The 16,444-nt window shown below is 38.1% G+C and overlaps 1 protein-coding gene across 3 annotated transcripts in view; it reads right to left on the bottom strand.

Annotated features, from left to right (window-relative positions):
- The window catches only part of ARHGAP21 (Rho GTPase activating protein 21), a 114,454-nt gene that overhangs the window by 51,476 nt on the left and 46,534 nt on the right, over nt 1-16,444 (bottom strand). For all 3 annotated transcript variants that reach the window (XM_054058370.1, XM_054058369.1, XM_054058371.1), the window contains exons 2-3: nt 14,089-14,271; nt 7,040-7,064 (exon numbers count right to left, since the gene is read on the bottom strand). In XM_054058370.1, coding sequence (XP_053914345.1) covers nt 7,040-7,064; nt 14,089-14,271 — 208 coding nt within the window. The remainder of the gene's footprint in view (nt 1-7,039; nt 7,065-14,088; nt 14,272-16,444) is intronic.

Here is a 16,444-nt window from a genome sequence, read left to right on the forward strand (position 1 = left end):
TAAAACAGAAAGATAGAAACATCCGAGTCCTAAAGAGTACATAAAGCACACCTCTCTAACAAAGAATCTTTACATTTTGAAGAGAAGGAAGAACAAAACAAAAAACCTGCAATAAAAGAGGCAATAAAAACGCCACACCAACACACTACTGCTGACATAGCTCGTCCTTTCTGACCTGCAGAGCACAAACCTGCAAGCGTTTCAGGACATGTATAACACATATTTTCTTACGAAGTCTCTCCTAAGAATCTGCTGCTTAAATCCATGCTGTTTCTCCTCTTCCTAGAGGAAGAAAAAAACCTTCTGCTCATGGCAGTTGAACTGTGCTTAGAAATCCTCATAACACAGGAACTAAAGAAAGGCTACAGAGTTTTGTTAACCTTATGCCAGATATCTTTACTGCTGGCTCAATGCTCAGCACACACCAAGGCTTTCATTTTTATACTGAAGAATCACCAGCCTCACAAAACACGTTGTATCATTAAATTAAGACAGTCTTTTGTACCTCTTTCTCCAACTCAAGAGAGAGGAACATTCCTCTTGAACATGAAGACCTACAAGTATGCTTTTAGACACCCAAGTACTTTGCATTCTGTTGGTTCAACACTGCCAAGTGGCAGTGATTCCTGGGATGCCTTTCAGGCAAAGGGAGGAGAAATATGTACAGCTACAGTGGGACAAATGCTTCCAAATAATTATTGAATCAAAAACCTGCTAATAATTTCCTGAGCTACTCAAAAAGAGATTGCTGAAAGTACAGCAGAACTTATATTTGATAACAAAGGTTTCATTTAACTAAATATAAATCCCAAAACTGTGAGGATTACATTTAACTGCGAGTCCAACTAAAGACAATTCTGGACTTTATGATCTGCAAACTGAATTTTACACATAATAAGAATTTCTCCACTAGTAATGCATTGCAGAAAAGGAGCCCAAAGGTCTCAGCCCCCCCAAGAGAACTTATTTTGCCCGCTACTAAGCACAAATTAACTCAATTAGGAAATGCTAATAGGCAAAATACAGTGCCAAGGATGAGCATCTAAAAAAGGATAACAAGTGAAATAGTCCCGTGAGTCACACCTGGCATTCAACTCTGATACTAGAAAAAATATATTCTGTTATTACTCAAGGTACCTCTGGCATTTGATTAGGCAACTCAAAGATAGTATTTTTTCTTTTGCTTACTCTTAAATCATAAATCTTAACAGCCTCAACTACATTTTCATAGGGTGCAGGAGAAGGAAGGAGAGAAAATCTGGCACTGTTACGAAAAAAAATGTAACATTTTCAAATTAAACTCTCCAAAACTGTGTTTTCCCACTGCATAATTACCCAATATTATGAGAGGTTTTTTTTGGTTCTCTCAAATCTGAATTTAAATCTTTTCAAGATTAAAAATGTAATGCATGATTTAACAGTCCAGAGGATTTACTCTACTTCTTGGATAAGTATCGAGCCACTCAATTTATATCTGTTGCAGTGAACCCACAGACTCTCTCCCAAACCTATGGAAATTACACTTGCACAGCTCTCAGAGTTTTTGTTAGAAGTTAAAGATGATTTGAACACAATAGTAGTCACTGAGAAACACTGTATGTGTGACTAGTTGGAAGCCCACTCTGCTGGACATTCTGGATGTACTCTAAGCGAACAAAGAATCATCAGGCTGTGGTTTCTGTGAAAACCTGAGCCCTCTTTTTTGTGTTTTTTGTGTTAAAATTTGAACTTGGATTAAAAATGCACAAAATAGAACAATTTACTGTGACGCTACCCTAAAGCATTAGTATTATATACCTCTTACTTCTGTTCCACTATCCTACACCTTAGACCACATCATTCCAGCAACCAATGACCTTTACAAATATTTGCTTTTATGTTCATTGTCATTCCTTATCCACCTTGTTCCCATCATCAGAGGCAGAATTAGTTACTTCCGTAAGAGACTGAATTGACAGACAACGATGCTAGAACACATGTGATTAAATTAAATCCTGGGAGAACCCAAACCAAAATGTCGATTTTACTCTGTTTAAAGAAATAAAACATTAAAAAAAGCACAAGGTGTTACGTAAGTGGCAGCAAGAAATAAGCAGCTTTTCCCACTTTTTCTCCACCAATCCCCCAAAGGCTCTAGGTGTCAAACCAAATTTGCACAGAGCCGAAGGAGCTCAGACAATAAATTGGTACTACTTACCATAGGCAATTAAAGGGTAGAAATTTTAATCCATAGTTAGGCACATTAAAAAAATAACCTGGTGATCACAATTTCAGAATCTAGAAATCTCATTGAAAAGAGATGTTTAAAGTCTCATTAGAAAGTGCAGACAGAAGAGAACACTGTGCAATACACCTAACTTACCTTTCATTTTTATGGGAAGATAAGCTGCTAGTTGCTATAGATACGTCTACATAGAAATAGGAGATAAACTAGGGAAAGCAATAGCATCGCATTAAAAAAAAAAAAATAATGACATTACATGACACTAGACTTCCAAGCACTGGAAAACAAAATAACTCAGCTCTCATATGAAAGATTAAATTCCTTTCAGATTATTTCTATGGGCTTATTACTGTTCATTTAATCATGATCCACAAGCCAAACATTTAAAAAAAAGAAGTGTTAGGAGAAGATACACGAAATGACCCACTTAATATGTACTAAACTTGTTTTTTGTCAGCTACGGCTTCAAAGCATCTTTGAAGGCCAACAACATATTCACCACATTAAGGGCACAACAAAATGACAAAGACAGCACGACAACGGAGATGGATTTCTTCTGCACCACTTCACCATGTGCTGACAGTGCAAGTTTTTATATTAAAATATTACTATTTTTAATAAGTATAGGTATTTTTCAGCTTCTCTTTAAGTATTCCTACAATGCTCTCCTGGGAGACTTCTGCTTGTGAAATACCTTTTAAAATTTTGAAATAGGGCTAACTCCAGGAAATGAAGGATACTGATGGTATATTATCCTCAAAACACATAAATGAAGCACTCGGAGTTAATACAGGCTGGTCAGTATAACAAATCATCAAGAAAATAGCAGAAGTTGATACAAGTTTCTAGTCAGTGACCAAAGAAAGACCCATTTTTTCTGATAAAGTGTACCTGTTAGAAAAGAATTTTAGTAGTGTAGCTTAAAGGGCACAACCTTAAGCAGTACAAGTAGGAAAGAAAAAAAGATTTCAAATAATAAATACAAAACATTTACAGTAAGTCTGCTGTGACACCCTTCCAGCAGATAACAGGGTGCTAAGGCCCCCCAGTAAGGGTGAAGACCTGCACATGTGAGGCTTCCACCAGCTGTCTGAAGAAGGCTTCATTTACTTCTTCCCTGATCAGGCAGCCTGTAACTGACACCCACCAAATCCTGACCGTAAACTCTAAGCCAGCTCCCTATATCCATCCGTGTACATCCCTGCTGCTCTCTTACAATTTGATAACAAAGGCAACTCAATCTCCATGTTCTTCCAACCTGTCCTTCCTTCCCAAGGTGCCTGTACCCATCCACTGCAGCACTCTCACCTGACTCCTGTGAGCTATCCCATCATGTCTGTGACCCCCATGAGACCATAGCCCTGCAACTGCATGCAGACTTCCAGTTCCTCCTGCTTGTTCCTGACGCTGCATCCGTGAGTACACATGGGCTTCAGAGAGGCTTTGAAAAAAAAGCCATGAGTGCTCTCCCCATCCAAATGTCCAGTAGGCATTCCCTTACTTATATGCATACACTTGAGGTGTTCCCCTTTTGTTCCAGCTGTTGCCTGTGAAGTCCTGTCCACAGCATCCTATCCATTTTGCTGGACAACCTAATTCACCCCTTCCTCGCTTGTTTCTTGGACATCTTCTCCTTCCTGGGTCACTCTTAGTTTAGAGCTCTCCTGGGAACATTTGCATTAGCTTTTAGTGTAAATGGTTCAAAATCTTACTGCTTACCAAAAGCAAGAGTTATGCAAGCTGGGAGCATGATTGAAATATATACTAAAAAAAGCTGCACTAGAATTCTATACCAGAATATAAAACAATATTAAAATATTTCTTTCACTGTTAGAATACAGCAAACCTGTTAGATACTTTTATCTTCTGCCCTCTAGCCTTCATTACATGCTCAGCTCCTCTCAAAAAAATATTCAAGTGCTTTCAATAAAAGACAGTGGTAAAAGAGATGCTTTTCTCTACACTCACCTACTCAAATCTGTAAATGTTGAACCTGAAAAAAAAATCTCAACTTTTAAAGGTAAGTTTAACCTGTGGAAAAGAACAAAGCAGAAAGTGCAGGTAATTAGAAATCTTCACTCAAAATCTATTTTAAAAAAAAAGACTATTTTGCACAGGCATACACTGCTTCACAAAAATGAAAAGCCTGACTACCTTTAGCTTAGTCTTTGAAAGAGAAAAGCTCAAGTGAATTAAGCAAATCATTATCTACAGCCTTCAAAAGAAAAATGCTTATCATTAAGATATTTTCATTGTTAATTAAGAGACAGAGAAAGCTTCAGAGGCAAGTTTTCCAATTAAATCTGAAGGAAAATACATGGCATTTGCCACTAGATGGCTCCTCTATACGACACACAAGGCACTGCTCCCTGCCCAGAACCATGCTCTGCCTCAAGCTGCAGAAGCAAGTAGTGCTCCAGCAGCAAGAAACCCATCGCCAGCAACCACGCACACAGCCTCCCGTGCCAAAGCGTCTCAGCCTTGTTATCCAGTGTTAATTACTTTAAGAATCCTTGTGATAATCCTTCACAGAATTTCTGGCATACCTGCTCTTGCTAAATTAACATGATGTACGTGAATACAATAAATGAGATTTGCCTTTTCTGATTTTCTCCTCACGAGCTACGTATTCACCTCATTTGGGAGCAGGAAAAACTTGTAGCAATGTAAACGAAAAACCATTTCATTTCCTCCTCCTCCTCCCAAAAAACACACTAAATGCTGAAGAAAAACATCTTACACGCTTTGTCCCATTTTGCTATTTTTAAAGTTATAATACACAACACTGTTAGGATATGTTCTCCTAATGCCTACATTCTCCACCTCACAGTCACCAGTTCTTGTCTTTCTAGAAGAAACACAAGTCTAACCTTCTCTCCTGCTATTGAGAACACTGATGTCTTTCCAGAGCACTTTGTGCCCATTAATTAGTATTTCAAGGCATACAACCTACTATGTTGCTATAAACGAGCAATATTTGAGCTATACAAAAATTTCCAGAAAGAATCTTGCTTTCACCCACACAGGTCTCATAGTGAGCCAAGCCAGCGGGTGTTTACTGCTGTTCCTCCACTGAAAAACAAACCTCAGATAACATTTTTAGATAGAGACACCCACATTTGCATCTTTAGCTGATCCAGTTCTCCCTGTGAGAAGAATAATACTGGAGAACTTCTCTAGACCACAAGTGATATCTTCCATGCTGGTATGGCACAGAGGATTGACTCCTTTCCCTTCCTAAAGGAATCTGCCTTATCTTTTTGTATGTCAAAAGGACAAAGGAGGTCACAAGTTTGGGGCTTAGATAGGAGTGACAAGGAATGGGAAGATAGTGACTTTCACTGTTTAACAAGCAGGTGATGACAGCCGAGTAAGACTATGAGGATGAAATGGATGAAATCATCTGCTTCCAAGAGAAAATTAAGAAAGTTCAAGTAAACTCGTATTTTCCAAAAGGCTGCTAATATATCACAGTTACACCAAAAACCTGAAACAAAAGTTAAGACATGTTCTCTGCTGTCCAACTAAATGAAATTTTTAAAAGTACATTGAGACTGGCTACCATTCTCTGCTACACTGTAAAGCAAACTGTAACCCATCAGCCAAATAAGCATTCTCCCTACACTGCCCCTGAGCAAAGGTACGCACCTTCAAACCAGCCTGTCCTCAATGAGCTGCCCTGCAGTGCTGGATGAAGCAGACTGCAGCCCAACGCAGCACTCACAATCCAGCTAATCCCACCTCCTCTGCACACCTTACCACCATGACAGACTGGGAAAAACAGAAAGTGGGACTGGGTTCTCAACCTGAAAACCCAGTTTCCTTCCTAAATCAACACATTTCACTCTTCTAAGGAAACAATAAGAAATCAGCAAAAAGGGGGAATGTGGATGAGAAAACAGCTAAATACCAAAGAGAATTTTAAATTAAGCAGGACTGACATGTAGCACCAATTGATAAAAAAATAAAGTAATTGATGAACTAAGAAAAAGAGCAGAGACAGTATGTGAGAGAGACAGCTATGTGAACAGAGGGGACAGGCATACCCTCGACATTCTTCCATCCCTCCTAAATCAAGTGCAAGAATTTTATTCACACATCTTACTGACATCATAGAAGCCCGCTTCATGGATCTCTTAACACGTACATGAGGGTAGTGAAACTGATGAAATAGTTAGATCCGTACTATTAAATACTGAAGAAACTGTATCACAAAGCTAAAAGAAATAACCCTTTTGTCTTCTGGTTTTAAAACAGCTGTATACCACTTTTGTGGATAATTTTTACCATCACTACCAACAACAGGTTTTTATACTTACATTGTTTTTAAAGTAAGTGGCAATAATATTTAAATTTCATACTTGCTGCTCTTGGGGACACTGTATGGTACTGTTTTTAAAATGCAGGTATATAAATATATCCATGAGACTCAAATCCTTTATAGTAGTACTTTGCACAGATAACTGTGGGTCTTGCATGCAGACCAAATTAAGGGGGTGTGAAACATTGCCACTAAATGGCAACACAGCTGGTTTCCAGTCTTCTTGTCATGTACATGACAAGGTGATATACACAGTACAGAAGTGATACAACACATTTTTATTTAGTGGTCACAAACACCTACGCTAAATACATGAAGATAAAATACAGGTAGTTTCTTTCTTTTGCTCGAACACCGTAGACTCTAATGAGCTTGAAGGCCACAGTGAAGTGATTTTCCACTTCAAGATCTTAGGTAGCCACTAAAGTCTATTATACAGCTAAAGAGAAGTGTTCAACATATTGGATCTGTGAAAGAATAAAAATAGGACATACCTTGTCTATTCCCGTTCTCTTCATCCTAAGGAAAAAGAAAGAGAACATATTAAAAATTCAATAAATGGAAAAATGCATATACATCTGTAAGCTATGAAGACTTGAACTGAACCTGAGAAAATAAAACAAAAAACAACCACAACAAAAAAAAAAAACACCAAAACTGACAAACAAAACTAAGCAGTTCCATGAAACATCTGCACAGAAATAAAATTAACAGTTTATCTGTAAACAAATGTACCAAAAGCCCTAAAAAATACCATGAAGCCTAATGTTGCACTGTGTGTTGTCGCAAGCATGTTTCCACTCTGAAAAGCTAGGCAGCAGGTTATACTTTAATAGTCTAAGGATTCAAAGCTAAATAATATGCAAGCGATGCAAAATATTTTTAAGCAAGCTCTGAGTATACTTACTGAAATTTATTTTGCTTTCAGTACTATTGCCTAGAGAAAAATATCTACCCCTATTGCTATTTAGTAGTAACCACAAAGATTCTACTTCTGCTTGTGCACTATAAAAACAGAATCATAACTACCAGGTATCACTGACAGTCCATGAAAAAAAGGAAATCTCACAAGTTGAATATACTATGGGTAAAGGGCATGCTTAAAATAGAAAATCATTACTTAAGTTACTTTCTTGTCGACATTTTAATATGAATGAAAGGCTTTGAAAGATCACAGCTAACTTCTTCCACAAAATTCTACCATTTGAAACGCACAATTGCTTAAAAACGGAAATATGTGCTATCTTTCAAAACTGTAACTTTATGGAGTAATAAACTTTCAACCTAACCACAATTTCTTAGACTAATATGCACTATTTAGGAAATATTCCTAACAATTCACCTCAGCGGATAGAAACAGCTTCATCCTGAAGGAAAGAAGGAACAAGTTTATTACAGAAATAACTTTCACCTGTATATTCCCTCCTACTTTTAATTGTATTAATTCCAAATTTCTAGGTCTTCTGCATTTAAAGATGAATCACTATCTTTTTCACTTTAAATATGTAGAAAGCAATTACACACTGATCTGAGCAAGCTATTCAAGAAAGAAAGACTTGAAGAACGAGAGGAATTAAATCCTGGATATGAATATTATATAACAATAAGGATGAGACAAGTCTCTGGTAAGCGTTTCTGGTAAGACAAACAACGTTTCTGCTCGAGCCTTGTAAGACACTACAGGGAGATAACTTTAGGGAAGGAAAAAAAAAACAAAAAACAAAACAAAAAGAAATTCCCAAAAAGCAGAACACTAAATTAACTGAGATCTGGTACTCATTCTACTTTTAAAAAGCCATTGTAATTATCTCCAATTCTGAGAGCAGCTATCAGTATATCCTTAAGCTGGACAGTCCTGTCCGCTCCATACTTTAGCAAAAATATACCATACTAGTAGACAAATATGGTTAAAATTCATCATTGACTCTCTTAAAGCCTGTAACAGCCAGTTGGTTTTGAACTGTGAGAACTCACAAGAACCACTACAAAGAATTAGACAAGGCTAGCATCTGCACAACTTTAGTTTCTACCCAATCTGTCAAGTAAAAAACATCTTTAGGACTTTGAATATTAGAATTTATAGTCAGCAAAATGTGAGTCCACACACAGGGGAGGCTACCTGGTTCAATGCTATAAAGCAAAAAAATTAGGGAAGTGAGAAGCTAGCTAATATAGAATTGCCATCATTTATGAAATACTGCACTGGATTTGTCAGTTTGTCACTGGGTATGCAAAGCTCTGTTACAAAGGACAGCTGCAAAGCATTAGTTTTTCATGGTATCAAGTGAATAAGCTCAAGCCTTTAAAAAGAGAATGCTTTATAACACAAATGTTTTGGAATTAGCTTTCCCTCTTATATTTACCTCTTTTGCATTGCAAGATGTTAGTATATGCTACTTCCCATACCTAATGAGGTTTTCTTTTATCACTTACTTGCTTCTCAGATTGACTGAGCCTGGAAAATGAACTTCACATGCAAAAAAAAGCATGCTGCTGACTAACAAATCCTAACAAACATCTGATGTTAAAAGCACAATTTAACAGGCTATTTGCAATGCTAGCTTAAGAAATCATCCACACACTCCCCATTCACCTTCTTAAGGGAAAAGAGGCATGAGAAGCAAGAAGGACACATAATGGGTTATTCCTGAGTGTGCAGCTATTCCCAGTTCCATGTGTGGCCCCACATAAGCACAGCCAAGTACTTTTGCCAAAATGAAATGTATTAAACTGCAGCCTCATTTTCCAAGATCATCTTTCAGTCTGTCCTTGACACAGGGCTATCCCTCCCAACAACCTACCAAACAACACTTTCTTCCATAACCCTTCTCTATCATAATGTTTATAAGTTAGCTGATTAATAAAAACTACAATGAGAAAGAGTCCTTTGATCTGTAGTTAATCAGCTATTCTTTGCAGGAACCATGAAAAGATACTAAAACTTAGCACAATATCCTGAATTTGACCTAGGTCTGCAGTACTACGAACATGCTGAATGTTAAACGAAATGAAAGAAATTAAAATCTAATATGTATATTAAAAATATGATGTAAATTAAATATAACATACTAGTATTCAGTATTAAAATATACAGACATACTTCCCTGAATTGATTATAACCAATCATGTTCAATCATTTCAATGACAGCACAGTAAGGCCGGTTTCCTAGTCAAATGCAAATGTAAATGGAGAAAATCAAGCTTTATGGATGCTCCTCATACACAGTCATGCAGGTCATTGCCACCTTGTCACTAAGGTATCAAGTTTTACTCTTGAAACTCATCCTGCTTATCCAGACGTTACACAGGTATATCTAAACATCTAACTTGGGTGTCCCACAGAACCAGGCAGAGCACTGGTCTCATCATCTGACCAGGAATTGTTCCATGACAGTGGAAGTCTACAAAAGTCAGACATCAGATTTGTACACATAAAGCTAGAAATATCCACTAGAGTTTACTCCCACCAAACTCTAAGTCTCTTCGTTAACATGGACTTCATCTATTCCACTCAGGTTTTAAGGAGTGCCTTCTTTTCAGAAAAAAATCAGTAGCATCATTAAAAACAGAAGTTTAGCATTCTTGCTTTTTTCCGATCAGTACTGAAAGAAAAAAAAAAATCCTTATTGAAGTTTGACGACAAGCTGTACTTCGCTTCTGCACAAAAGTGACCTTCATCTGTTAACATGGTGCTCTGCACTTCTGAATAATAGGAAGGGAAGCCTCACAGCTCTCTCCCTACCGAATAGCAAGGGTGAGGTGTGCCACCAGTCTGTGAAGTACTAAGGGAAGGTATCACAAAAAAAGAAAAAATAAAATATCATCAGTTCTTCAGGTGATTTAACTCAAGGCAGTTACTGTTAGGTGTCAATCTACTAGAAGTCAAGTGTGCTGGGGGACTCAATCTGCCCCAGCTTTGAGGCAGAGCTGCCTAGATCTCTTCCTTGCAGCGAGCTCCTCCACACAACTGCAAGAAAAAGCTTTTCAACTAAAGACACCTGTTATCCTACTAACAGCTAAAAGACCGAACTTCTTAAAAATAAGTACAAATAAAACACCTCAAATACATCTAGCCAGAGAACATATTATTAAGGACTTCTATCAAATAACACCCACTCTTCTCCACATCCTTTGGGGTAGAGTTCTTTGATTCCAGGAAAATTCCCCTCAGTGGCTTTCCAAGTTGCAGCTTTCTCCACCCTGTAGGAAGCTTTTCTTCCCATTCCCATGGAATACCCAGCTGTGAGTGAACTCTACCACACCTTGCAGTCTAGAAGCGTCATGCTCTATGTCGTAGAGACTGTTCCCCCCCCAAGTGAAGCCTTGTCCTCTCCTCCCCAGAGAATTCTGCCTGACCTAGCAACAGTTTTTTTAACACGCACAAATTGCAAGCAACAGGAGCAGAACTTGTAGTAGAATAATTTTCACTAGACATTTCTGAATTGGAACAAAGAATAGATATTAAAAAATCCCCAAAACTTATACATCTACAAAAAATGTGGAAAGACTGTCCAAAGGAAAACTCTTTCAGATGCTTTTTTTTTAATTCTTACCTCCTCTACTACTTTATGTTGACTGGCAGTAAGATCTAAGAGCTATTAGGGCAAGCCTACCTTGAAAGACATGAAGAGCTAGAACGCAAAGCTTCCACTGGGGTAGAAAAAGACCTCAGCACTGCTTTACATGGGAAGTGCTAAGGTTGACACTTGTGGTAACAAAAGGACTGCAGCTCTGAGAAACCATCAGGGACTCAAGTAACTCTAGCTGTTAAATCCATGGCATCTTTAACTTCCAGCTGTAACCTCTGTCTTAGGGCAGAGGTAACTCCATGGACTCTCAAGTGTAAAGAAGAGACGAGGCTACAAGATTCAAGACAGAAAACTGAGTCATAGTTACTGTTACTGTACTAACTCTAAGGTGCGCAAAATGAAACCTCTCCACCTTCCAAGCCCATTAAGTTTTGATCAATAAAAAAAGACAAGATTGATACTTGAGCTTAGAATCAATGACAGAGACTAATGAGCTGCTAACCAATACAACCTTTGGTGAAACAAAAACAGCTGAGAAATCAGAGTTGCCTCATATTGGGATCAGACTGACAACAGGTGAATTTCATTCTTTAGTACAATAACTTGGGTACATAGAATTCTATAAAAGCCACGCTTCGAAGACTCAGGAATAGTTATTTTGAAGAGCTGGGTTTTTTTCTACCACCTCACAGACAATAAAAGGAAGAGAAAAGAATATAATTGTTCAGGTTAATTTACAGAATTATTGACCCAGGCTCTGTACAAACAAATCTTCTCATCTTTAGATGTAACTGTATCCCTGGATAAAGGCATTGCAATTGTCCAACAAACTCATTATTTCCTTTTTGAAAAACAGACAGAAATGGAAATTAATTAACTAGATTCTGACATAACAGAGAAGAAACAGGAAAAAAAAAAAGTGCTAAGAGCTCTCTTCCAGAAGAGGGAGGTAGAATTTCAGCACACAACTCAAGATTTACAAACTCACTGTGTACTGTTTGGGTCTTTCTCAGAAACCATTAGATGTGACTGAGAAGGGCTGGGCTGATATTTGTTTGGGGTTTTTTTTAATATTACTTGCCCTTCCTTGTGCCTGTCTCCTTCTATATGTGAAAAATATCAGCCTCCTCAGAAAGACAGAATCACTTAGGTTCAAAAAAACCTTTGAGATCATCGAGTCCAACTGTAAACCTAACACTGCCAAGACTCCACTAAACCATTTCCCTAAGAAAAATGGATGGCAACTCTTCAGTGAAGAGATTTTTCCCAATATCCAGTCTAAACCTCTCCTGGAGCAACTTGAGTCCATTTCCTCTCATCCTATCATTTGTTACTTGGGAGAAGAGACCAACACCCACCTTGATACAAATCACCTTTCAGGCAGTTTCAGGAAGTGGTAAGGTCTCCCCTCAGTTTCCTTTTCTCCAGATTAAATAATCCCAGTTCCCTCTGCTGCTCCTTATAAGACTTGTGCTCCAGATCCTTCACCAGCTTCGCTGTCCTTCTTTGGACACATTCCAGTACCTCAATGTCCTCAAATATATAGTGATACATTCAGGAAGAAACCCACCCAGTCATTTCTTAGTTAAGGAGATTAATCCTGCTCATGTTTGTTTTCACCCTCAACATGAAGAAGGTTTTTTTGGTAAGATGATAAGGAGTACAAGTAATTTGTTCTGCTCAGCTAAGGTTTCCCCACCCTCCTTCCTCTGTTTCACATTGGAATTCAACCAGATCGCTCTTTTCTGACTCCCTCCATGCTGACGGACAGAAATCTTGGGATCACATGATACTGCTAATAGGCTCACTTCCCGTTAGCTTCACTGACTCCTTGTAGAGGGGAAAAGATCTGGGCACTCAAGTGGAGGCTGAATAGCTGAACTTACCTGGAAAAAATGTGCCAATTTTCTCCTGTAAAGCTTTTTCCACTTAAAAAGAAGTCTTACAGCCACTGAGGACATGCAAAAAAAGCAACTTTCACAGAAGACTCTTGCAGAGGCATATGAGTCAAGTAACTATCTAGAAAGATCATGAAGCTTCGATACATATTTCCCATTTTGATAAGAATCTGCTCTTCTGCCTAACTGGAAAAGCAGAAGTGAAAGTGAGAGGTGGTATGGATTATGAGAACTTGCATACTTGATGACTTTTCAATGAGCAAACGTTATTTGAACCTACTAGGAAAAAACCTGGCTCAGTATTCAATTTCTGTCACTATTAAATAGACTTTTTCTCACCACCAGATACCTACAGCAACTTTCAAAACATTCAGTCGTGAAAGGAGAATAAAAACCACCTTTTGCAAGGCAGACCAATTAGCTCCTTAATATCTAGAACTACTTGTTTTAACTTAAAATATTTTACTTTTCTTTACTTAGTAAAGTTGTATTTTAATGTAGAGCTACATATATATTTTGTATATATTGTCTCTTGACTAACAGGAAATTGCGGATTGTTGTTCTTTTCAGCAGAAAGAAGATAATACAGAAACACAATCGATCTTTCTAATGTACATTAGTTTTAGACAACTCAGTTAGAAACTATGTTCAACAAATGTTTCCCCAGGCTATTCCCTCAGTATGATGGTGTGACAAATTCCAATTCGGGGGGGGGGGGGGGGGAAGGGGGCAGGGAAAAAAGGAAAAAACACACCAACAAAACCGCCCCAAGCCTCTCACCCTGGAAGTCTACACTTCAAAAGGTGTACAGACTAATGACACTGGCTTTATGGAAAAAAAATTCCGAACAGAGGAACATTTCCATATTCTGCAATAACCACTGGTCTTACCCACGGTAACAAATATTTTTAACTTAATTGAGCTCATTCAATTCCATTTTCTTGGAACAGCTCAGTGCATGGCTATCAAACGATGCAATAAGTGAGCCCGCCCACCTTACACACAAGGATCTTTCATCTGTGTAAGGCACATCTAAACATACATTTAAGCAACCTGGATTTTTGACCTTAAAAAGTAAAATAAAGCTATAAGTGATTCATTATTAATTTCACTTACTTTAAAAGAAAACTGAACTGCAGATTCTGGCGGGTAAACTATGAAGTGTCTTAAGGTGAAGCCAAAACCCTGAGATGTCCTTCTTAGCACAACAGTTTTGGGACCAGGCCAAGAAAAAGTTTCTTCTTCCTCTGATGGCGATATAGCTTCACTCTGCTCTTTTCCATCTTTGTTTTTCGATGCCTAAAATAAAAAAGACATACACAGAAGTAGTAATTTGGATAATGTTTAACAACAAAAAAAAACCAAACCAAAAAACCCAAAACCACAAAAACTTTCCTGTGCACTTGAAAAAATAATTTCTACCCCTATTACCAAAATAACTTGATGATCATTAATATTTTCAAAATAAATGTGTATTGTAAAGCCGCGTCCCTTACAACATTATACCTCTGGACATATATACAGAATTACTCTTACATTTTAAGTGAAATTAGACATTAAGAAAATCCATGTACAACAGTGAAAAGCTCAAATGAATTGCAAGGAAGGTGTACAACTTGCATGTTTTATTTGCTTTCTGCTTTAGCTCTCACACATACATACAAAATCAAATCCTCTTTTTCTCACTCATAACATAGTATTTGAGAAAACTATGCCTATCTTCTCACTTAAAACAAGTGAGATAGAACTGAAGAACATTTAGGCTTATTCAGCAAGTCACACTTTTCCTCTAGTCATATCTTTGACTTCACCTTTGCTTTTTCTACCCCTAGCTACTTTCTCTGAATATTTCAGTACGCAAATTCTAAACATACAAGTAAAAAAAAAAATCTTAGTTTCCTTTTACATCTCTACTGTAATCCCTCCTCTCATACAGAAAAAGGGGTAATTTTCTACACCTACAACTCAAGAAACATTTTTTAATAAAAATATTTATCCTCAGCCTTCTACGAAATATTGCATTTCAATTTTCAGAGCAAGTGCCACACCACACACACACATAGCATTTCAAATCAAAGGCAGAAGACATACAAAGAAAGCATGCAAAAGCCTATGACCCTCCTCTAAATATTCTAGTCCAACGATGCGTGAAATAAATTTAGATACCAGAGCCTATAGCCTATTCAGAGGGTATTCACACAGAAATAATAGTCTTCTTGTCCTCCCCTAGCTCTGCTGCTGTGGTTCAGCAACTGGCTGATACGTGTCAGAATTTACTGCTTAGTTTTCTCCCCGGGCCACTCAAAAAAACTCCCTTTTTCCTCAAGACTTACAGCTGGGATGTAAAACTGCTTATTGGCAAGGTGGGCGCAGCCAACTCCAATCAACATCTATGAAGAAGACAAAGCATTTCTACTTTAACCACAATGATAACAACATACAGTACAATAAGGAAAATGTTGCAGCTGCTTGGTAAGACAGTTTAACCCATCAGAAGAACATTCTGCATTTGGGTATGTGAAACACAACACATTTAGAACAGAATCATTATGGTTGGAAAAGACCTCTAATCATATCAAGTCCAACGGTCAGCTCAACACCATCATGTCTACTAAACCACATCCTGAACCGTCATGTCTGAATGCTTTTTGAACATCTCTAGGGATGGCAACTCCATAATTTCTCTGGGCAGCTTGTTCCAGTGTTTTACCTCTCTTTCAGTAAAGAAATCTTTTCTAATATCCAATCTAAACTTCCTCTGGTGCAACTTGAGGCCATTTCCTCTTGTCCTATCACTTGTTACTTAGGAGAAGAGACCAACCTTGCCACAGCCTCCTTTCAGATACTTACACAAAGTAATAAGGTGTCCCCTCAGCCTTCTCTTCCCCAGGCTAAACAATTCCTGTTCCCTCAGGCACTCCTTGTAAGACCTGTGCTCCAGAACCTTCACCAACTCCATTACCCTTCTCTGAACACGCTCCAGCAACTCAATGTTCTTCTTGCACTGAGGGGCCCAAAACCGAACACAGTCATTCTACACAGATGCTACCATTTGTCCTTGGAAAACCACATCTTACTAAGCCCAAAAGGAAGGACAAGAAAATACAAGACAGTGCTTCAAAGACCAGCTTCCCTACCTCCAACAACCCTGTTCTTCCACAAATGGAAAACAGTGCTACAACTGAGACAAGAAATGGAGCCACTTCTAGGACCAGAAAATGCAGAGAACCCAGAGCAGCCCAACAGGGCTCCTCTGAAGAGCCTGGGAGGAGCATCAACAGATTTTGGAAAGAACAATAATAAATACCATCAAGGACTCAATCTTGCCCTCGTCTGTCCTCATCTAGCATCATCATACACAGTTTAAGTCCTTAGCGTGAAACTGAAAAGACTGTGCAATTAGATGACTAATGAATGAGAATCAAGAGATAACTGTGGGACAGCCAAGGTGAGCAGCTTTAAAGTTCAACCA

The sequence above is a fragment of the Cuculus canorus genome, chromosome 2 (assembly GCF_017976375.1).
Source record: "Cuculus canorus isolate bCucCan1 chromosome 2, bCucCan1.pri, whole genome shotgun sequence".
In the NCBI taxonomy this organism is placed as follows: domain Eukaryota; kingdom Metazoa; phylum Chordata; class Aves; order Cuculiformes; family Cuculidae; genus Cuculus; species Cuculus canorus.